Source organism: Corvus cornix, chromosome 2 (assembly GCF_000738735.6).
Source record: "Corvus cornix cornix isolate S_Up_H32 chromosome 2, ASM73873v5, whole genome shotgun sequence".
Lineage (NCBI taxonomy): Eukaryota > Metazoa > Chordata > Aves > Passeriformes > Corvidae > Corvus > Corvus cornix.
The window spans coordinates 80818768-80842043 of record NC_046333.1 but is presented as its reverse complement, the minus strand read 5'-3'; the positions used below and the strand labels follow the sequence as shown (position 1 = coordinate 80842043).

At 38.1% G+C, this 23276-nt stretch overlaps 1 protein-coding gene across 11 annotated transcripts in view; it reads right to left on the bottom strand.

Moving 5' to 3' along the window:
• CTNND2 (catenin delta 2) overlaps positions 1–23276 on the bottom strand; it is a 655093-nt gene that overhangs the window by 21267 nt on the left and 610550 nt on the right. For 9 of the 11 annotated variants that reach the window (XR_005604669.1, XM_039571875.1, XM_039571842.1 and 6 more), the window contains 3 exons: positions 14315–14525; positions 10952–11036; positions 5799–5924 (listed from right to left, as the gene is read on the bottom strand). Coding sequence is in view for 10 of the 11 variants with exons in the window: in XM_039571875.1 (XP_039427809.1) it covers positions 5799–5924; positions 10952–11036; positions 14315–14525 (422 nt within the window). In the remaining variant the exon portion in view is untranslated. The remainder of the gene's footprint in view (positions 1–5798; positions 5925–10951; positions 11037–14314; positions 14526–23276) is intronic. The other 2 variants (XM_039571855.1, XM_039571865.1) reach the window with 1 other exon arrangement.

Sequence of the window (23276 nt, the reverse complement as noted above, 5' to 3'; positions counted from 1 at the left end):
TTATCAGAGTAAAATTTGCACCATTATCTCTTACAGTAAAGAACATGGCAGGACCAATGATACTGACTGTGATCAAGAGCCATTAGGACTTCGTGCTTCCCAAAGAGCAGCAGTGCAGCTGAAAACAGAGGATCGTTTTATTCAAAAGTGGAGCTGACTGACATAATAGGAAGCAGTGCCCCTTGGGAAAACTTACTGGAGAAACTCATGCTGTCCTTGGTTTTAGGTCAAAAGTTCATGCATAATACACTTAAATTAGAGAGTTAGAGATCTGAGTGATTACTGCTAAGCTGTATGAATTTAAGGATATTCTGCATTAAACATGTAGTTCACCAACACACATGGATATTAAAAATGAGAAATGCACATTATTTTTTACTGATACACCTTTAAGAGTTTCCAACTCACTAAATAAGTATTAACTCAGAAAGAACCATGCTGTTGGACCAAAGACTACTACTCTCAATTAGAGGATCCACAGCTTTCTCCAAAAGCACTCTGTACAATTAAAAGTAATAAAACCAATTCAGAAACTTCCAGTGAAACTTCTTATTTCTACTTTTTGCAGGAAGAAGTAGCTATAGCTCTTTTATCAAGACAAACTGTATCAGAAAGTAAAGGAAGTAAAACACTCAGAACAAAGCACACATACTACAAAAGAGGCTCCTTTCAAAATATAAGGTTTCTTTCTTTTTTAAAGTCTGAAATGGCAGACATATTTAGGGCATTTTTGAATTCTGTTAGCAGTTTTAGGAAGAGAAGAAGGAAGAAATGAGAAGGACTTCCTAGCATTTTTTCCCCCCACCCATTATTAGATCATGTAGAACATCAAAGAACTGAAAGTAGGATATTGATGCAGCAGCTTAATCTTTCATTGACCTTTGGTTTAATTTACAGGTACTGGCCATATTGAACAAACACTTTTGACCTCCTTATAGGACCCAGAAGAATGAGGATGATGATAGTGCAAGTACGGCAATACAGCTCAGCATCAGCAAAAGATGCCCACTGTTATGCACCAAACCATCCCAGCTCAACTATTTACCTCTGAGACAGAAATATGCTGTGATTGACACAATAATTAATTGATTTCCCGCCCCTCTGTGCTCCATCTGTGTGCAACTACTACAAGTAAAAGTTCTACTGATCTGATTCATTTGCAAAACTATAAGCAACCACCCAACACCCTCCAACATTCCTGTTCAAGTCTGCTGAGAGGGACTGAGTTTCTCACCCATACTCTTTACTGCACATCTACTTTGATCTGTGCCTGAACCTAGATATGCAAACATTAAGCATACAAGTTAATTAAATCTCACATTTTGTTCAGAATGGTAGAAATCATGTTCCTTGGGTGAATTTTGGAGAAAAATGTTGACATAAATTAAAAATAGTTTCTCTTTGCATGTATCTTTAAAACACCTTTGAAAGTCTTTAGAAAGACTTCTGGATTCTTTTCATAATTGTTCATATGAATCCAGCTAAACATTGTTTCCCATTAATTAATGTTTATATTAGTTTTAAAATACTTAATACATTATTTAAGTAGACTAAAAATGTTCCCAGTACCAAAAGACATGCAGTTAATTTTCTTGGGTCTCTCTTTTGTATTCAAATGTTAAGATCCAATTTTATTCTGAGCTACGATATTTTTGAAAAAACATGTATAGATGTGACCTATGCATAACCTTCTGGATTCTGGATGCCTCCTCATAGTTCTACCCTAAGGATATTTCAGAAACTTCAGTTACACAATTCCCTTCAGAAAGAAGGCTTTAAGTTAAAGATACTGACTCCTGGGCTGCATTTTAAATTTTCTTTTCTTTGGAGAAGTTCAAAGGATGGAGTACTTTAGAGACAGACTTTACACAAGTATGAGATTAAATTTCTCTCTTCTAAATCTGTACTTAGCAACCTTAGAGTGGACTTGAGTTTTTAAGTAAACTCATCATTCCCTTATAAGTCAGCTGGAGCTTACCATGAGACCCAGCATCAATGTGGAGGATGCTTTAGTGGCACATATATATGGCTCATCCTAGAGAATTGTTTGGATAAACTTTGATTCTCTTCTCATTTGTTTAGCACCCCTTGAGTCTAGGAGATTTTGGATGACAATGGTGCCAGCTTCCATGCACTCCATAGTGATTATCTGGAAGAACTACTGCTAAATTTGGTTGTTGAATTATTGCTTGCTACAATGCTCAATTCTAGAGGGAAGTACTATCATGTCTTTAAGGCCCTCAGGGGAAAAGCAACAGTCAACTATAGCTATAGCTACTTTCTAAGCTCACAATTCAAACCATTAAGGTTTATTCCTTTACACTTCTCAAGGTCTCTTTGTCTGGACACAGAATTACAGAATCACAGAATCTCCCGAGTTAGAAGGGACTCATCAGAATCATCAAGTCCAACTCTTTCTCCTGCACAGGACCACCCCAAGAGTCACACCATGTGCTTCACAGCATTGTCCAAATGGGTTTTTGAACTCTGTCAGGCTGGTGCTGTGACCACTTCCCTGGGGAGCTGTTCCAGTGCCCAACCACCCTCTGGGTGAAAAACCTTTACGTAATATCCAACCAATGGGTATTGTGGGCATCATACTTAAAGGCAGCATCTTCTAAGTCTACTCTGTGTTGTGTTTAAAGTTTTACATCCACACAGCCCATTTATGTTTATATGTACATATAGAGATATTTACCAGCAAACATACAGATACATTGTCCAACAGACACACAAGTATTTGCAAAAAAAAGACCAAACAAATCCATTAGTTTGACTCTAATTAGGCTCAGTCATCATACCTGATTTTTTTTAAAATCTCATTCATTATCAAAATAGTACAAGTAAGGGCTGGTCTGGCTTCAGCTACACAGAACTGTTTTCATGAAAATACAATCATCAGTATTAAATTTTCAGTTCAGCCCAGACTATCTTAGGTTACTATTAATATTTTCAATATCATAATAGACATGGAAAATGTTTCAGAGAGAAACATGTAAATACTGAAACATAAATAAAGGAATGGTAGGTGATACTGCATAGTAAATAAATCTTTGCTGAGGGCATTACAAAGAATTTAACTATGTAAAATGCAAAATTATTAAAATAAATTATGATTATTAATATATAGTAAATTATGGAATCCAGAGGATAAAACATTTGAGAACATCTCCTTCTAACAACTGATATTGAAACACATGACTTGATACTCCCCCATGTGTTGTCATTGTGATATAGGTAAGAACATGAATATTTTGGATGGCAAAATATTTTCTACCCTCTTTAGGCCATGCAAAATATATTTTTTAATAGTAATCACTTTCTATCTTTCTAGTACTGTTTGAGACTGTTAATAAACTGAAAGTTACAAGGAACTACAAAAAATATTACTTGAGATGATGCATAAGCCGAGGAAATCAGAACATGTTCTACTTGACACCACAAGCAAAATGGTAATTATTAAGCATTAAAATGAAATCAAAACAACATTCAGTTTGACTTAGCATTTTGTAATATTTTTCTCTTTTTAAAAATTGTTCTTCCTAAAAAAAGTAGCCAAAAGATTTCGAATGGTAGCATAGCTAGGTGAAAACAGTATGTATTTTGCCAAATGATGAGATTTTCTCTTTCTTTTTTATTTTTAAAAATTCAAGAGTGGTTTTTACATCACTTTTCCCATGTGAATACTCCTTACTACTTCTGCATATGCCAAAGAGTTTACCTCTATACCTCAGTTAAATTTGTTTGCACAATTTCCTCTTGGGATTCATGATTTTTCTCATGATATGTAAATTCCTACTGTATAGACAAGTAGGGTGTTATTCAAGCAGGCAGTTGGCAATCAGAAAACCAGAAATGTTAAAAATTTTTCACCAAAGGTTTGAATGATTCTTAAAAACCAATCCCTGGGAAGGCTTATGCAATCAAAAGAGGAAGTAAGTAAAATGGTTAAGTTTACAAATACAGTGATGTTGCCTAGTGCCAATTATATTGAAAAAGTAGCATCAAGGTAAAAACAAAATTCCAGACTATCTTACCAATGCTCACTGAAGAGGTTTTCATGTCTCTAAGAGATAATGTGAAAAGATTATCATATTATTCTTTGCTCTGCAGCTACTACTTGTTATTTCCTGCAGAATACAAAATATGCCTTTGCTTTAATGATGAAATTCTTCATATTTGTGTGTGCATTGAGATAGGCAAACCTGTCTTACATGAACACAGGAAAGTAATATTCAGCATAAAATGTAGAATTAAGAATGCACAGACATAAATCAGTAATGACAACTTTTTCTCTAGTACTCAATCCAATGACAATTTCATGATTCAGTATTTCACAGAATTGTCATTTGACAAAAAGCCACATTTAAAATGCTCAGCTAAAGGCGAATCACATGTTCTTAAGAAAAGAAAAAAGAAAGTATGCATTTGAAGACTATAGCTTTTTTGCTATATTGGTGATAGAATCTCTATTAAAATTATTCAGATGATGCTTTCAAAAGGCTTGAGTATTTTACTTCTGCAGAAAATTTCCACATTTCCTTTATTAAAAATCAATTTAGGAATTTGCCTAGTTCCTAATTAGCAAAAGAAAGTAATGTAATATATCAGAAGATGAAATGCTGGGTGTTTTAACTATATTCCTGTTAGCTAAAGATGAAAAGGATTTACCCTAGCCTTGAAAGATATTTATGTCTGAAGTATTTAAATGAAATCTCCTCTGATGTCTTCTCTTTTCCAGGCAAACTTAGTGCAAAAAACCAAAGAAATGAAAGAAATAGCATAGCTACTATGTTCTGTGGGGCCAGGAAAAACATGTAAATTCCAATTTGCTCTAAATATGTTATCAGAGAAAATATACAGACATACATGTATGACTGTATACATATGTCTGTATATGTATAATAACATGTATGCACACACACACACACATACAATACAGACATAAATGTGGTTCCTCCATGGACTTTCTAGGATGTTGTGTGTATGTAGAAGGTATATTGGTTTTGCCATAATGCCACAAAGTAATATTTTATTAAGAAAAGAAATATTAAAAGGAAAAAAAAGAACACACTTGGTTAAGGAAATGGAATTTTAGTACCTCAAGTTAAAGACTGCCTCTAACGCGCACACACACACAAAAAAAAAAAAAAAAAAAAAAAAAAAAAAAAAAAAAGGCAGTCCTGCTAATTCTCATCAACTATAATTCTCTTAAGGAAATGTACATTATCACTCTTAACAGAGATTTTGAAAATTAGCATTTTAAGAATTTAATTGACTCTTGGACACACTGATTTTTCTACAGATGTGTTGGTTTACCTGGGATCCCCTTATTGAAATATCCAGCTATTGCTTTTTTTCTTAAGAGATGCCATTGTGCCAGAAAACAAAGCAATGTGCTTAAATAAATTTAACCTGCTATTGCAACATAGTGCTTATCAACAGCTGCCTTTCTCTTTGAAAGGTTCAGACAATCAGAGAAGAGATCAGAGAAATGCTAGAAAGATTGTTAGGGAACTGAATGTAATGCACTTGTCCCTCTCACTGGTACGTGCCGTCCTCAGAGAGAGCAGAACTCTGCACACCCTCCTCGCATGTACTCTCCTAAGTGAAGTGAGACACTTTCCATCTAGAACCTACAGGGTTCAGTGGATTAAACTGTGCAACTGAAAAACATATTCTCCAGTTAGGCTTTGTTACTTTTGATTCAAAGGTCGCCTGTAGAACTGCTCTGGGTACAAATCTCAGTATGCATGAAACACAACAATTCAAGACTGGTCAGCTGACAGCCAGAATACCTGGGTTGGGGAATAGATTCTGGTTTCTTGGCTCTGGGAGAGAGTATGCTGAGCGTGCCATGACCCAGAGTCGTGGGTTGGTGAAAATCCTCTGTCATCAGTCACACTGAAGCTTGGGGACGCCCACTGCCATAAATCAATCAATCAATCAATCAATCATTTATTAATCAGGTACTTGCATTTTCATAGTTAATACAAAAATGGGCTCTAGACAATGCCTTCTCTATAATGGTACTTTAGCTTCACATTACAGAAGGGGGTTTATCTTAAATTAATTCATCCTTTTTCTGAGAGGGTAACATTTTAATCTGAAAAAGCTTTTGCCAATTGTACAGAAATAAATTAAGCCCCGCTGAAAGATCAGCACTGCAAAGTACATATGCTCATGAACAATCTGAACACATGAATAGTTCCTTCAAGTCAAGCCACTATTTTTGAGGAATTATTATGCTCTGGATTTAGAATTTAGATCTTTAATGTAGGGTTTAAGTTCTGCACAGACCTTTTCACTAGGTAAATTTAACCTAAACCAGCTTTTGGGGGGTGTCTGACTGATAATAACCTTACCAGAAGAAAATCCAAACAATGTGTCCCAAGTCTACATGATAGCACGTTGTAATTAACATTTTTAAAAGGTGAGTAGGTATATTTTATTTAAGAAAGGACTTTAAATTCTAAAACTCCTTGACTAGGGTTTTGAAGTTTAATGCCATCAATTTTCATGGAACATTTAGTCATAAAGGACTTTCTCATAAAGTCATCTTTTTATTATTCTGAAAGTCACATGAAAAGCAAGTCTTTTTCTATATCCACACTGCCTTAACTGCTTCAAAGGCTTCGGGCAATGCTATGTATTTTTTCCAACCAATGACAGACAAGGCATCTTTAGAGTGACTCCATTAAAAGCCTATCACAAAAGTATCCCTGCTGTAAATGGCACAATATGCACTGAAGGACGACTGCCCTCAACAGCCTGCCTGGTTTCAAACATTGGGTGGTATTTTTATTCAGGCAAATGGGACAAACATTTCTAATATTCTGTGCAGAACAGAAACCTACTATAATAAATGGGAAAGAAAAATATTTTCTACAAATTCATCATGACCTCTACTTACACACTGGAAGACAGAGTAAGTGTAAACATAATGATAGAATGCAAACATATTTTGTTGGAGCCTAAGTGGTTAGGCAAAGCAAACCAATTAAGAGAAAATATATTCTTCCTGACAATTCCTCCAGCTCTTTAATACTACACACATTTAATGCTAATTGAAGCTTGTTTTTGGCTAATAAATTTTCCTTCATGTTAAGCTCATTTAGCACAACCCTTTTGCTCAAATTTCCTCATGTAATTTAACAAGCTATCTGTATTTAAGAGTAGTTGGTTATTTTCTTGAATATTGACATAGAGAAAAGTTTACCAGCTAATGGAAATTTGCTCTCTTACAGTCACATCTGTATTTTCTCAGGTGTCCCCAAATCTTCAGTGAGTGAATACCCTGGAGACTGGAGTGGGGGACAGTGAGACTGAGTCAGAAATAGGTGTCTTTAAAGAAGCAACGTAGTAGCTCCTTGCATCTTGCTTAAGTGGCTAAGCTCAAATAAGGCAGAATCTCTCTTCCTGGGTGCTGTAAGCAAATCTACACCACAGTGTTGCCAAGATACTTGAAGACGAGGCATGTACCAGGAGCTTGAAGCATAGGAACAAGCTGTGGCCTAGTTCCTGTACCTGGTTTTTCCGAAGTGTTGAGCTTCTGACCCACTCATGGGGCTTTGGGCCATGTGACCATTAAGGATATTTAAAAATCAGATTTTAAGTATTTTGGAACAGACTCATGAAAACAGAGACAGATAAATGATCATTTATGAAAATGTGTCTTGCTTGTAGAAAACAAAGAAGTTTGAAAATGATGATACTGTCTTTGGGAGACCATATTTCCTCTACTGATGAAAAATGCAATGATCACCTCCTTTCTAGAAATTAATCACATTAAATAATCTAATCACTGTCTAGATGTGACTGAACTGAACATTGTTTTCCTCTTGGAGGACTTTTTGAGATTTCTGTAACAGCTATTGCTTGTAAATTAAGCTCCTATAAGCTCTTTCATGATGAAGGACCTGCAACTTTTGGGGTGGCTGGAAACTCCTTCATTTCAAGACTAAATTAATTGCTTCCTTTTAGTCAGTCAAGTCTTCTTTTTTTTCTACAGTTTTAGGACCAGAAATACTTATGCATTTTACAACTTTTCCTTGTTGGACTGTGTTAGGATAGTGCCAAATTAACCACATCAGGAGCAAAACTTCTTTTTCCCTCAAAGCACAAGCCTACAGAGGACTATCTAATACTGTTTCCTCACTTGCATTATCTGAATGCTGTTTACTTTCTGTGTCTGTTCCATGACAGCCCAGCCTAACAAGTCTGTGTGTCCCACTAAAGCCACAATACAGCTATGACCTCAAAATCCATGTACAATGGATAGAGCCTGCCAGCGGAGGGTACAGGCTGTGGCATGGCTCTGCAAATACAGTGCATAAGACAGTGTGGACCTAAAGAGCATCCACACCAGTTCCCAGCTCTGGATTTCTGTCAGCACAGTTTATCTTTTGCCAGCTGTGGGATGTTCCTTGCAATGTTGAGTAAAATTAGGAAAATGAAAGAGGTTTTAATGTCTTTGCTGATCCAGTCATATTTGGACTAAATATACTGACTGCTACTGTACTGTATGTATTGTACTCTTTGCCCATTAACACAAAGAATAATACTTCGATTCTTTTTACCTCTTCTTACTTTATTGGGAATGTGTAGCTCTGAAATATACCACAATTCAAACTATTTGGTTACATTTTTTCTCAAACAAAAGGTAAGTGCTGCTGCTTTCACTTAAATATGATGGGATGCTTGCAATTTCCTTGTATTACAATACAAAATTGTGTCTCTGTTGGCCAATTCTTTGTAAGCAACTGTATAGATACTTCAGTACACAGAAGCAAGTTGTTGATGGTTATGCAAAGGGATTTACCTGCACTTCAAAAGTGCAAGGGCAAGATACTGCAAAGTGCTGATTGCATTACAATGCACGTTCACTCATTTTTACTGGTATATATATTTTAATGGGATAAAACAAAGATTGCATTGATCCAGTATCTTTATATTACATAAGTAGCTGACTATTAGTATAATGCAAACTTCTCTAATTTTTCTGTCATAAAACCATTGCCCTTGCTTTCCAAACAGGGGGGAAACCCAGACAGGCAGCGTAAGAGTCAGCCTATTACAGGCAAGTTTAATAAATATTATAACTTTATAAAGATTATTGGATGTATTTTAACAAAAAGGAGTATTTAAAATTAACTATCTGAACATTTTGATTAAAAGAAACCATATTTATACGAGGCTTAGCAGCATATATAATGGCATGCAATTAGCATACAAATATGTAGCAGAGACTGATCTTCATTTTAAGATTTTGTGTAGGTATTAACTAATATAGACATTAATAAAATTCTCTTCCTGAGAATACAGATGATCTGTAGGCTATGAGTGTCCTGGAAGCTACCTCTAAAGCTAGTCTGTCCTATTTTCCATATCACAAGTATGTATTTGTGGCCTTGGAAAATGCTCTTGTAAGCATGCAAGGTACTTAGTACCTGAGCATGCTTAGTATGTAAGTCCATTACCAGGCAGTCACACTGGCAGCCAACAGTGTCCCTTAGGTTAGCAGTAAACTCAGCACAAACATTATTACCTCATGCATGGAGCAACCCCAGAAACTGCTTTTCCATCACAGCATATATATACAGACAGAAAATTGGACATGAGCCAGATATTATAAGAACCTCTAAGAGATTATGGTGCAGTACAGCTCAGCCTCTACAGCACAGCCACCCACATGCACAGAAGTCAGGCTATGCACACTTCCAGTGTGTTACTGCCTTGGATCAAGAAAAGCCTACTCCAACTCATGTTTGTTCCCACCTCTTAATGGGACAGTCGAGTAGCAGCTTGTTACTTGGAACGTTTTCACATATGGTATCCCTAGGGCTGCCAAGGATGACTGCAAATACTGGAAGTGAACAATGGGAGAGACTCAATAATCATCTTCCTCACTCCTCAGACTTGACACAAGCAAGGCTGAGGCATGCAAAAGAACAGCAGTTCACACAGAAGGTCAGCTTCTGCCAGCTTGAGATTTGGTGCGTACACTTCATGTAACTAAGCTATTTTCTTGTGCAGAATACATACAACACAGACCACACCACTGTGAACCTTCCCTGCTTCTCCACCCTTATGCCTCAGCTGTAAGTAGGGCCTGAACTGAAGATGCCACATGAAGTCTTAGCTCTCTCTGAGATTACAAATACAAATATCAATTACATAAGATGTGAAATTCCAAGCAAGAAGACATTGAAGAGCTGAATCTGCAGGCTGATACTCACGTGGAACGTAATTCAGTTTGGAAATATTCAGCAAGAATGCCCGTAAATGTTTTCATTTACTAAGTAGACACATTTTAAAAGCTATATGGAATGTTGTTTCACAGTGTTATATTACTCTACTGCAATTCATTTTCAACAGGTTAGCAGGGCTGTGGGAATGGCATGCTACTATGGACTCAACAGACTGTCTGAAAACCAAGTCTGATGCCACTGTCTGCCGGCTGATTAGAAATGAAGCTACCAGGTTTCAGCCCAGCTCCATTTGTAGCTGGTCTCTAAGCACCACTCCTTCAGATACTCTTGTTTACAATCTCATGAGGAAATTTGGGAGCTGAAGGGCTGAAAATCTGGTAATTGCCTCAGAAAAAGGTGAGGAGGTGTAAGAAGGACTGTTTCAGTAGGAGAGCTTACATAGGTTTGTACTACGAACAGAGGATTTCACTCTCCAGGGCTGTCAGATCCAGCACCTTTTGTATGAATTTATTTTAAAATCAAATTCACACCCCCTTTTCACCACCACACATATTTTCAAAGGGCATTTTTATCTTAAAAGTAGAAATTAAGGAAAAACTAATAGCTCCAAGTATCTGAAACTTTAAGCACCATGTGAATTTCCAGTCACATAAACAAGTATTTTGGTCTGAAGTCTCTCAGCCCCCAAATTTGGATAACATTATGAAAGATGATAAATCTAGAAAAAACCCAAGCCTTACCTTCTTGTAGAGACTTCTCAGGTCTCTGTACTGCCACATACTATTGAGGACCTGAGATGCTGCTTTCACCACTTTAGGCGAATGCCTGTTACACACATATATTAAAAAGGGAGAGAGAGAAAAAAAAACAGTGAGAAAGAGACTGTTAAGTACAGGACACCATTCATCTCAATTTTCACATGCATCACTATGGATTTAAATCCTCAAATACAGTGTGTTTCAAGCATGCCATAAGATCTTTGCTTGGCATCTTGGAGACCAATGTGTTTTTAAGCAAGGGCAATATATCTTATTTCTATAGCACTAATCAACCAGTGAGGAGCAAAACGCATGCATCTCAGTACACACAGGGATTTCTGCTGAGAGCATAGTAAGAAGAATAGGAGGTAGCAATTGGCAAAATTGTTGAGGACCCAACTGGCATTATGTACATCTAATATATGCTACAACTTTTGGCATAAAGGACAAGGAGTCAGAGCAGAATTTCTTCCTCCATAAGCTGCCAAACCTGAGGAGTGCGTTCAACTCATTAAGCTCCTCTTAGCAGTGGCCAAAAGAAACCCTAGATGGATGATGAGCACTGGTTTTGAAATGCAGAGTGAAGATGCAGAAATACAACTGATTACATGATAAAGTTATGATAAATTTCATTAGGAATCCAAATGCGGAGTTGGATTTTGCTCACGCCATTATCCTTTAATGACAGCAATACAATGTCATTTTGAAAACCATGTAACTTCACATGAGTTTTCTTTTCAGACAGGTTTTGAAAGAAGATCTAAGCTATTGTTACAATCAGTTGATGTCATATATTCTTGTTGGAATAGGTAATTAAAAAAAAAAATATCGCAGAGTATTCATCTCAGTGAAGAAGGGTCAAATAGAAAAGGACCAGGAAGATAACCCAGACCATTAAGGAAGCATACATTGTGCTGGATCAAAAATACATATAAAGCAGTAGAACACTAGAAAACCTTGCAAAGGCCAAAGTCCAGAGTGAGGATTGATGGAGTTGGGGGCAGTCACCGAGGTGATTTATGTTTTACTCAGAAGAGGTATATGGATTGCACAATCAAAGAGAAACCAGAAAACCAGCAGCATAAGTTACTGCTTTGGGCAGGGGCCATGCTTTGGTTCATTCTGTGACTTCTGAGAAGGATCACTGGTTGGCTGACACTCAAGCTGGTAAAGCATTGTTATGACACCACTGATTCATTAATACAACATTTCCCTAGTAATTTATTTGATGCTTTTTTTCCACTTCTATTCCATTTCTCACCCAGAGTACAGCAGTAGGTGGGTAATTGGTGAGTAAACAGGATTTTGATAAACCCTTTCAAGCATAATTGTTTTTATTATACTTCCAGCTGTACTGGCTAGTGGGGTGCTGGTAGCATGGAGTAACCAGAAAAGTAACTGTGCCAACCACTCCGTGAGTACTGAGGAGAGGCAGGAGCTATGTGAAGCTGATATGGGTTTGGCCAATATAAATAACCTTATGAACACCAGTTCTCTCATGCGGTCATACAAGGAGAGCGTTCATGCCCTGGGTATATTCCAAAGGTTCACAGGGCCAGCCCCACACTCCTGGCACTGATACATACCAGGATGCATGGCCAGTCCAGTATCCTGCACATTCAGAAGCAGTTGCTTCATACTGGACAAAATCATTTCATATGGAAGTGTTTTACTGTATTAAAGTGAGCATGCCAGAATTTTCTATCAGTCCAACAACCAGCAATTTTGATTTTCAAACAATGAATTACCTGTAAGAAACCAAACCAAACCAATAGCACACAGTACTGACATTCCTGAAAGCTGAAAAATGGAACTTTTACTTAAGATGGGCATTTGCAGCACTATGTGTTGACAGGTTTTCTTGTTCTAAAACTGTGTAACCTGTAAAAATAATAACACAGGACTGCTGCTCAAAGCACTTGAGAGGAGGGATACATATCATGACTTGGAAGGGCAATTACTCTACCTGGGCTAAATACAATAATTAGAAATAGATGTCTTTTACAGTTATGAGGGATATTAAGACAGGGAATTATGCCCTTGGACCCTCCTAAAACTGCCCATGATACTTCAAAAATTCCAGACTCAACAGGTATCAGTATTCTTTACCAGATAATGAACAGGTAGACAAATACATTATTCTGAGAAAAGACACATTCAGCTTAAGAGAAATGGATATGAACCTGCTTGCAATGTCAGTACATTTGATCTAGAAAACGTAAATAAATTAAGTAGATTTAATAATAACAAAATGCAAATATAAATAAATTGGCAGAGCATGGGGAGCTCCCACAACTGGGATCACATACTTGGTCACACTACTACTTTTTACCCCCTAAAATTTGAATGCAAGAATGTTTCAATAATGAATTTGGTATGAAAGGGAAAGGGTGACAATAGAGGAAAAGAAATGTGATTAAATTATACTGGCAATGCTCTGATCACATAGGCGAGCATAAGTTCTCATACCAAATGTAGGGTGCATAAATCTTTCCTTCAGGTTCTGGCCTGGCTTTGTGGGGCTCTTTAAGAGCTCTGATGCTGCAGTAGGCTGTGTGATGACAGCTCCGAGCAGGTGGACTGATGGGTTTTGTACACTACAGTGAAGGCTTTTTGTTTTCAAACTGCCATAGTCCCATTGCACTATACTTCATCAGGTTGACAAATATGAGAACCAGGCTATCTGTTTTAGGCAAAAGAAGGATAAAGAGTGACTCTTCATGAAGAGTGTGTACATAGCCAAACAGACAAGATGAAACCATAGCTGTTCTGAAAATGTCACAGTTGTGTGCAAGACATTTTCTGCCTCACAAAGCAGCCTAATGCTCTCTCAGAAGCAAGCGGTCAGAAAATCCATGGATCTAATACCAAGCTGGTGGCAGGGAAAAAGGTGCTGTGAAAAGGGACAGTGACTTTACATTCTTCACTCCTAGAGCAAGAGGAGCAGAAACAGAACTGTGGTGAGGTCCTTCCTTCTAAAGGATCCCTCTACCTGCATGTCACCCCTTGTGCAGGGTGCAATCCAACTACTCTGATCCCTAATGTTTATGAGGATCTTCTGCAATTGCTTAGAATTAGGGGTTACTGTAGATAATTACTCTTCCTAAAAGTGCACACGGAGTGCACTCCCCACACTGCTGATGGCACATCAAAAATAAACCAAAGCAGAGGGAGACTTTTGGTATTGGCATTCTCTTGTCACTTGTCACCCTTCACACTGGGCATATGATTTCTGATGAAACTAAAGGATTCAACTCACGATTGCACAGAGAAGGCAAACACATTCAGGACTAGTAATAACTACTGGAGAGGTTAAAAAGGTGCAAGGTGATTTGCAAAACATACTTGTCTCCTTTACTCTTAGATATGCCAACCAGTTTCTCAATGCCGCCTGCGTCTCGTAAGGCCTTGGCATTCTCCATGTTTTTAGTGATGACTTCATGCAGAGTGCAGCAAATGGCAGTAACGGTGTCATCAGACATGGCCTTGCTCGCTGAGCTGTTGCTGTTGTTAGCGCCTGGCAGTCGGTGGACCAGATCCCTCATGGCATACTTGCCTTTGTTGAAAGAAAATGAAGGGAGAATTCAGAAGATACAGCAATAAAGGGTGACGGAGAAGTACAGGGAAAACACGCAAGACTAATAGCACCATTTGCATCACTGCACGTAATCTAATTGGATACTGATACTATTTTGGAGCAAGCCATTTTTATATGATTGCACGTTCAAGCATTACACACATTATGGACTCTGTTAATACATCCACACTGCATCAGTCAGAGACTTCTGATATGGCTACTTCACATCCTTAAGAGAATGGCACTATGCTAGTAAAGGCCAAGTATATGCATGAAGATTACCCGGATACCACAATTCACAGAACTTGGCAAGTCCTCATCTCCCACCAAACAACTCGCAACTTGTTACCATAAATTAAATGTGCATCAATTGTTAAAACCACAGCAGTGAATGCAAACCCAATGATGTTACTTGTGAAAAAGTCTTCTCTGAAGGCAAGGCTTCTTTGCTGTACAAGGTTAATTCTTTCTACATGCAGCAATTTAACTGGGTTTGTTAGTGTTTCTTAGACTGTGCTGTTCAAGTAGACACCATCTTTTCCACACATTGTTAGCTATATGCATGGTACTGACCAGAAAAGGAGCCTTTCTGACATCTATTCCAGTCTGGCATTTAGCAAGGATTTACTGAATAAAACACTAACCTCCAGAACTTAAAATCTCCTAAAATGAAAGGAATTTTTAAAATGGTCACATTGAACATTTAAAGAAAAAGAAATTCTGTCAATTACATTTGGAGTTGATGATCTTTTACAACCTAAATGATTCTAAAATTATTATTTTTTTCATGCTTAAATAAACAGATTTCTTTTTCCAAATTGCACCTGAAAGTCATGTACTGCTTGTGAAAATAATAAAAAAGCAGCTTATGAGAATTTATACATATATGTAGTGTAAATATAAATGCAAATGTAAATATATATTAATATAGGGCAGGATTAGCACCAGCACAGATACACGAGAAACCTCACATCAGTTCTAGAGGATTGCTGTTATGGTAAAATGGCTGCTCAATCCTTCAATGTGATGAAGACAAGATCAGAGATGGTGAAGACCTGATGAAGTTACTACTGAGGTCAGTGAAACAACTCTGAATCACCTTCAGTGCAGCTGTGCTAGGAATTTGCATACAGCAATCACCATGAGTGTATCATGCAGGATGAAAAGGACAGGAAAATTGGGAAATATAAACATAATTAGTAATCTAATCTACATCACATTTTGTGAATTATCAGGTATGATTATTGTATATGATATGATAATTTAATCAGATTTTTTGGATAACTCAAAAATGTTCTGATCAATTACTGTTTATGCATACTTATTAAAAATCTTATTTCTGAATTCATAAACTCAGCTGTTTGTATATATTTCAAAGTAGAGGGAAGAGGAAAATCAAATCTTCTAACTCTCAGACATTGAACCATTTTTGTTTCTCAGAATTTTGCCTAATGTGGTAGAACTGATGTGGTAGTCAGTCATTTGAACAGAATATTCATAATACAGGTAAAAACAAAAATCTCTGCACTGAACTGTTAAAGATTATCAAATAGATTTTGCGGTAATGTGAGGTGTTAGAAAATACTCACTCTGTATCATGTAAAAACATTCCTGATTATAAAAAGCATTAGACTGCCCACCAAATATGTACAGTAGGATTTGAATCTCAATACCATTTGCAATACAAATAGAAATCCTGTCCTCAAACATTTTTATTTCTTTGAACTTAATATTTAATTTACTTGCCCTGTTACAATTTTAGGCAATATTATTAATAACAGATTATAGTTGTTAGCACCTCTTTCTCTTTCAGAAATGATTTGCTTGAGCAAACTGAAAATCTTCTTTTCCCCAATACATTTATGAAACACTGTGACAGAAAAGTTTGAAATGCTATTTTCACCTGCATCTGTTTGTTCTGTGTAACACGAACACATTAAGAGTTGTGTATCACTTACAGTGATTACTTCAGTTTGCAACACATATCAAATTAAGCTTGTGTTTCAAAAAAGAAAATAAACTATGATTTGGTGTAGCTTTTACTCTTCTAGCACAGTGTCTGCCACTGGTCGGGAATAAGTACAAGTAGATAAATGAGATCAGTGAGACTTTCTGCTTTACTCTGTGCACACATCCAGGACAGACCAATATTCCTTTTTCCTTTAGTACCTCACTTAAATTGCAACAGAGCATCTCAGCACCTCAGTCCTCTGGTGGAATCAGTTCACAATGATCATTTCATTAGCAGCCAAAGACTGCATCCCAGAGCACTGGGTGTAAGGAATGGATGGCTGCCCCAAGCAGATTTCTTCCCTGGAACTGGTCTAGCATTCCAGGCAATAGTATTCACACCAGTACACATGCCTAGACACACAAAATGCTTCTTAAAATAAATAAAGGCTTTGGAGCTGTCAGGGAAAGCTCAGCAGGAAAACTAAACCAAACAACAATCAAGCATGGTATAAGCATTCTGGACATGCCAGTGCTCAGCAGTTCTAAAGTTTCTGCTGTACACACCCTTCAATTAGGCATGAGAAGATCAAATCAGTATTAGATACGTCAAAACAATGAAACAGCTTTTTATAGATAATGTGTAACAGCGGGACAGTACAGCATTCCTTACTCTGAGCAGCTGTAGTAATTCCAGCCCAATATTACTATTCAATTCTTACTCAGATGCATATTTAAAGTAAAATACATTGTGAGTGGGTTTGGTAGGGTTTTTTTATTGCCTTCCCCTTCTTTCCCCCACTTCTTTTCCCTGCCAAGAATTGCATCAAACTTAGCCTTTGGATAGCACGTGCCAGAAGACTCACACTTCCGAGGTCTAAAATCTAGTCACTGTATTTCATCTGTGGCAGCTGTGTAAGCTGGTGTCCAGCTTGGAAACTCCCCTACCAGAACCAGGAGTCAGTGCCAGGCCCCACTGCCAGCAGCTGCCTGTTGGGGAGACAGGCTTCCCTCTCCCTGCCCTGTCCCCAGGAGGCAGTGAAAGACAGAACTGCCACTTCCAACAAAGCTGCTCACCCATGTAGGTAAAACAGCTGACCACAATTCCAACAGGGAAAATGTCCTTCCAGGGGTTCACCAAACACAGGTGGCACACCAGCTGGAAGAAGAGGGGAGTGGCTGGGCTACAGAGTTGATCTAAGCCACTGTTTACATGGTCTTAAAACCTATGAACAAGTGTAGCTCTTAGCACATTTTCTGCGGTTTGAGTACTTTGAACACCGTGTTAACTATGTGAAAGTATTTTGCAAAAGCAGGAAATTTGCTTTAATATCGAGTTAAACCATGGAAGGTGAAAGCCAAGGACTATTCTTTATACTGCAAAAAGTTTTTCTAAAACTATATAAACCACTGTACTACATTCACAGAGAGAAACCCCATCAGTTAGTGGTTAACTTCTCTTAACTCAGTTATGTTCCTACTGCTTTCTACAGACACGAAGAAGAGAAGAGTCATGTTTTCAAGCATGTTTCCTTGCTCCACAGCGGTGTGAATGGGAAGTCCTACCACAGGTACTGCTGCATCAGCCCAACACAACTGACACCACCTGTGATCCTTGACTTCTGCACTGGTGTGTGTTACATTCTGCACAGCATTTGCACTTAGAATTATGTTTTCCCATGTTGAGAGCCTCTTCTGAAAGCAGATGGAAATGTGTAATGGAAACCAGTGCTGGAATGTCAGCAAAGTGTTATCTAGCACTACTGTTACCTAGCATCACTAGTAGGAGCGCTGGGCAATTCAGGTCTCTTGCAACACAAGAAGCCTCCCTGAACAGAAGAAGTGAGAACTGATGAGGGTGCTGGGAAGCGAGGCGGATGTGTGTGAGGATTATATTAAAAATAAATAGCCTTGTTAATTTTCATTAGGGTCCATACAGAACTACTTTAATCTACAAACAAATTGATTTTTTATTTTTATTTTTTGTATTTGAACAACATTACACATTGTAAGACCCAAAACTGACTTGACGCTTTTAAAGAGGATTTACATAATATGATTAAACATAGCCAACAGCTTGACAAGGAAAAAAGAAATCGTATTTATTTGTTCAATTTCACTCTTAAAGGAAGGAAGAAAGACATTAAATAGATGTAACAGGAAAGGGGTTGTCTTGTGGGTGCTTGGGAGAGCATTTTTCTGATACTATACATTTAAAAGTTATTTTTCTAAGATAAGACTTCCATAATTTTCATATTAAGAAGGTGATTCATCTAACACCATGTACTAAGTCTTTGACTGTAAGATGATAGCATTTACTTATTATTTCAACAATGAAGATCCAATGTCTTTTCCTTTGAGTGACAAAAGTTTCAGCACCTTAATACCTGCCTCCGTTACTTAATTCAGGAAACTTTTCCTTCACAGGATCAAGTAACTGTCCTAAGAGAGATTCTGCCTTCAGAGCCAAACAGCAGAGCAAACTATTCTTTTGGTAGATTAAACCAGAGCAAAATCATCACAGATAAGGTTCTACTTCTGGAAATATTTCCCAACTATTGCCTTGAGACAAATTCACTGCTGTTGTAACATCATTGAATCCACTTCCATTTTCACTCATCTCTGAACAATGCTTTTAACACACTGGCAAATTTATTAAGTAGCTGTGACATGGTTCCTAGTTTGAGAGTACAAGATTAGGAAAATTTACCTACTAAAGACACAAGAAACCCCAAACAGATATTAATTCAAACTAAGAACCCTGTTCTAGAGATAGATCTTTTTCTGGAAAAGTAATTGTTCACTATTTCCCCCCCTCCAAAGATACCCATTAATTCACATCATGTAGCTAGTTCATATAAAAATGGCAAAATGCCACCATAATTTATTGTAAAGACACAGATATCCTATTCCAGAACTACTGGTGCCTGTATGTCAGAATATATGTGAATTTTCTTCTCTTTGTGCTAACACAAGTGCTCCACTTAGACATATGTGCTTTTGGGCACTTTCACCACCCCTGTGTTTTTAATACCACTCAAATTCAGTATTTCACAGACTCGTGGAAAGAATATGACTGGGAGAGCTTTTATTATTACTTTCAATCATTACTTAATAAATGTGCCAAAACTCTCTACTTAATTCATCTGGAATTAAGTAATGGATTTTGGTCATGAGTCACTGTATTCAACTGGTAGTCTAATAAATTAAGAGTGTGTTCATCACATGACAGCAGTGGCAGAAACACCACTACTAGAGTAGTCCATTCCTGCACCATGCTTTCACTGTCAGATACCACTGTTTTATGCTGTAATAGATTACCACTAGTGTAGCACCTGGATGTGCCCCTCAGGTTCAGCTGTTGCTGTTCCAGAGAAGCCCTGTGCCTTCTCTGAACACTGGAAATTTTCTGGTACATCCTGATGTGCAAGAAGGGGCCCACAAAAAAAGAATGATTATACTGATTGCAATATGTAGCAGACTCTGGACTTGGAATGCCTAGACAATACAAGTTCTATTGTAGGCATCAGAGCAGCAGTCAACCGCATGTCATTTCAGAGGGTAAAGGTGTGTTAGTTTTCATAGGGAGATTTTCTTTCACCAGTGAAACACTCAAGGGGGAAAAATACCATGGATTTTAAAGGCAAAATAGGCTAGGAGGTAAGAAATGCTGTCATACTGGGTCTTAGAGCCAAACATGTGTGGTTTTTTTGTGGGGCAGAGGAAGGAGCAAGCCCAATAAGATGAAGCAGGATAATGCTAGAGCTGCTGGGACAGGAGTAAAGGCAGCAGATGGAAGGAGGCAAACCTGTGTCTTTGAAAGCAAAAAAAGGCTGCAGTACTGAGGTTGAGAGACACTTGACCCACTGAGTAGATGATCACTCCTCAGACTTTGGGGAGCAGCAGGAAAGGTGAGTTAAGAGAAAATCCACCATATCAGGCAACGTTGGTTTATAAAAGAGGACCCCTTTTAAAATAAGGTTTATAAAAGAAGACAGAGAAGCACAACCTGAAATAAGGGTCATCAGCCAGCACAAAGTTTCATGCCCTCTTGCTCACCACTGAATTTCATGACTGCCTCCAGACAGGCTTTCCACTGCAACCACCAAGCCAGGGACTTTGCTCTCCACCCCACTCCGTAAGATACAGTCTGTAGCAGTGCCCACTGCAGGGTACACTGCACATGAAGGGCTGCAAGCCCCACAGTTTGCACACAGCAATGCTCTCTTCTGTCTCGATGGGGCCCCTTGTTTGACATGACTTCAGCAGCGGACAGAGCAGGTTTATGACACTCCGAAGTAGTGCCTACTGTCAGACCCCCATGGCCTGGCCTGTGCTGGCTCACGGTCTGTGATGCTGCTCATCACAACACATCTGTTTCTTATTCCTAAGAACGCTGTGCATGAACTGTTACTGCAGGAAGAAAGTGGAAAAAACCCTGCAGCAGTAGGACTGAAAAGCATGCCACAAATAGCAAGAGCCCCACCACTTCTAGCAAGTGTCAGAGAACAGAGGATTCTGGATCACTTTGGGATGTAGGTGTAAAAAAGAAGATCAAACCATTTTCAGGTAAATAGGGGGAGATTTCTGTGTCCAAACAGATGGGGGTAATGTGGTTTCAAATTCTCTTGTATACTTGAGATACCTGCACAGAGTTATCAGACCTATGGAAGACATACAGGCTTCTGGAAAAGCAGAAAACAAAACTGGATACCCCTTGGCCCTTAATGTTTAATACTTATCTCTAGGCGCCTGGATATCATTCTCAATGTTTGACCAAAAATGTTTGTTAGGTACTCAGGTCCTTTTACTTCTTATGTTAGTGACATGCACAAACATAATCTCTGGCACTTCAAAATAAATACATATTTCACTACATAATGGTAATTCACTATAGTACTGCAATTATCCCTGTCCAAAAAAACTATCACCTCAGCCCAATCATTTATAAGGAAAAGAGTGATGAGTTACTTAAACTGGTTTTAGTAAGGAGCTCAAACCTCATGGGCTGGAAGCCACTGTTTTAGCTGCTTCACATTAAGCATAGCTTGCCAATTAAGTTGCGATAATGAGTACTTTGAGCTAGAGAACAATATCAGATATCATTTCCTTGCAGGTTTTTTTGAATTGAAATTTTAAGACTCTGTGGAGATAAATTATTTTTTGAGAATAAAGAATTAAAACCATTACACACACATGCCCTCCTGTGCCCCCAAGGATCCAGGTGCACTTTGCTCATGGCTGCTGAGACTGAACAAAGAATCAGGTGGAGGTCTCAGATTCCCTCTTCACTTCAGATAAATGATACACGCTTTCAGTTTTTCACCATCTCTGATGACAGGCAGCAAGATTTCAAGATACAAGATTGGTATTTGGTATGGACCATGACAAAGAGGAACAGTATCTTCCCTGATGCATTGTATGTGATGTGCCAGTCAATGGTTTTCTTTTTTAAAAATCTTTTTTATCAAGAATAAATTCAGCCATCAGCAGCGTGGCATATAAAGCCCTACAGGGAGCAGGAACAGTCATCTTTTACAGTTTTAGGGAAGAAACCCTCAAACTATCAGAGAGTGATGAAAGCATGTAAAACACCAATAACTGTGTGGCAATGTCAGCTGAGATTTGCTTGTAAAAGAATCAAATATCTAAAAAGGTAACCAATATAGAAGCTTTTATCTTTTGAAAAAGATTAAAGATGTTGGTTCTGTATTTTGCAAAAGAAAGGCATGAGGAGAACAAGGAATGAGAAAGGACACGGCCATAACACGGATGAAAGAGCAGCATGTATAGAAACTATTAGCATTGGACAAAGACAAAAGAGAAGCTTTTGGTATTTTGAACCTGAACATGCCATGGGAAATCACAACTGGGTGCAATGCAATCAGTGCTTTTCAGCAATATGCCTTCTCAGATCCTTCATAGATTTTTTTTCCTGTAACAGCATTTTAACCCAGTTACCCTCCTCCTTCAGCTTCTCTGCTTCCAGAAACATAACTTTTAAATTTTATATGTTTCCTGCCTCCCTCTGGCTGATTATTTTTCTTGTTTTTAACTCATCTTCTCAGGGCTACCTCCTCTTCCCTCTACTACATGACTAATTTTCTTCCTTGAGCTGCATCCCCTCAAACCTTTGGGTCTTAATTGTGAAGTTTTCATCGTCCTTTGCTACATCTTGTAAATCTCTGCATCTGCCATGTTTGCCAAGTTTTTCCAATCTCTCCGTGTTTTGGTTTAAATACCTACACTTCGATGGTCAGCTAGATCCTGCTTTTGTCATACCCTGCATTCCCAGTCCCACCCCCACCTCCCACGGACTCAGCTTTTTAATGTTCTGAACTAAAGGACATTTTAGCTAGCTTGCAAGCATAGATTTTAGACTTAAAAATACCAGTGTGTTTAAAAGTTATTGCTCTTGTACTGCTCTTGTTGCCTCTCCTGCATATCTCAATTCCATAGGCAGCTATTTAATCTGCTGTTACTTCTAATACTGATTTCACTCCTCTCTCAACGGAACTCCTTCATATTCTGCTTGTCTCTCACACAGTGAGACTACAGATATTCAGACTTTATACCAGCAGTTATTGTAAAAACTACACACTGAAGAACTTCCAGGGCTCTTTGGCTGAACATAACCTGCTAATTCACGTTCTTACATGTGCTTTAAAGGCTTGATCCATGTCTGCACTTTGCATGCAGAAGCACTTGAGCTGGCTCTGTTGGATGTAATGCCAAAGGTAGAGTACTGCACTGCATTGAGACCCTGCTGAACATCTCTGC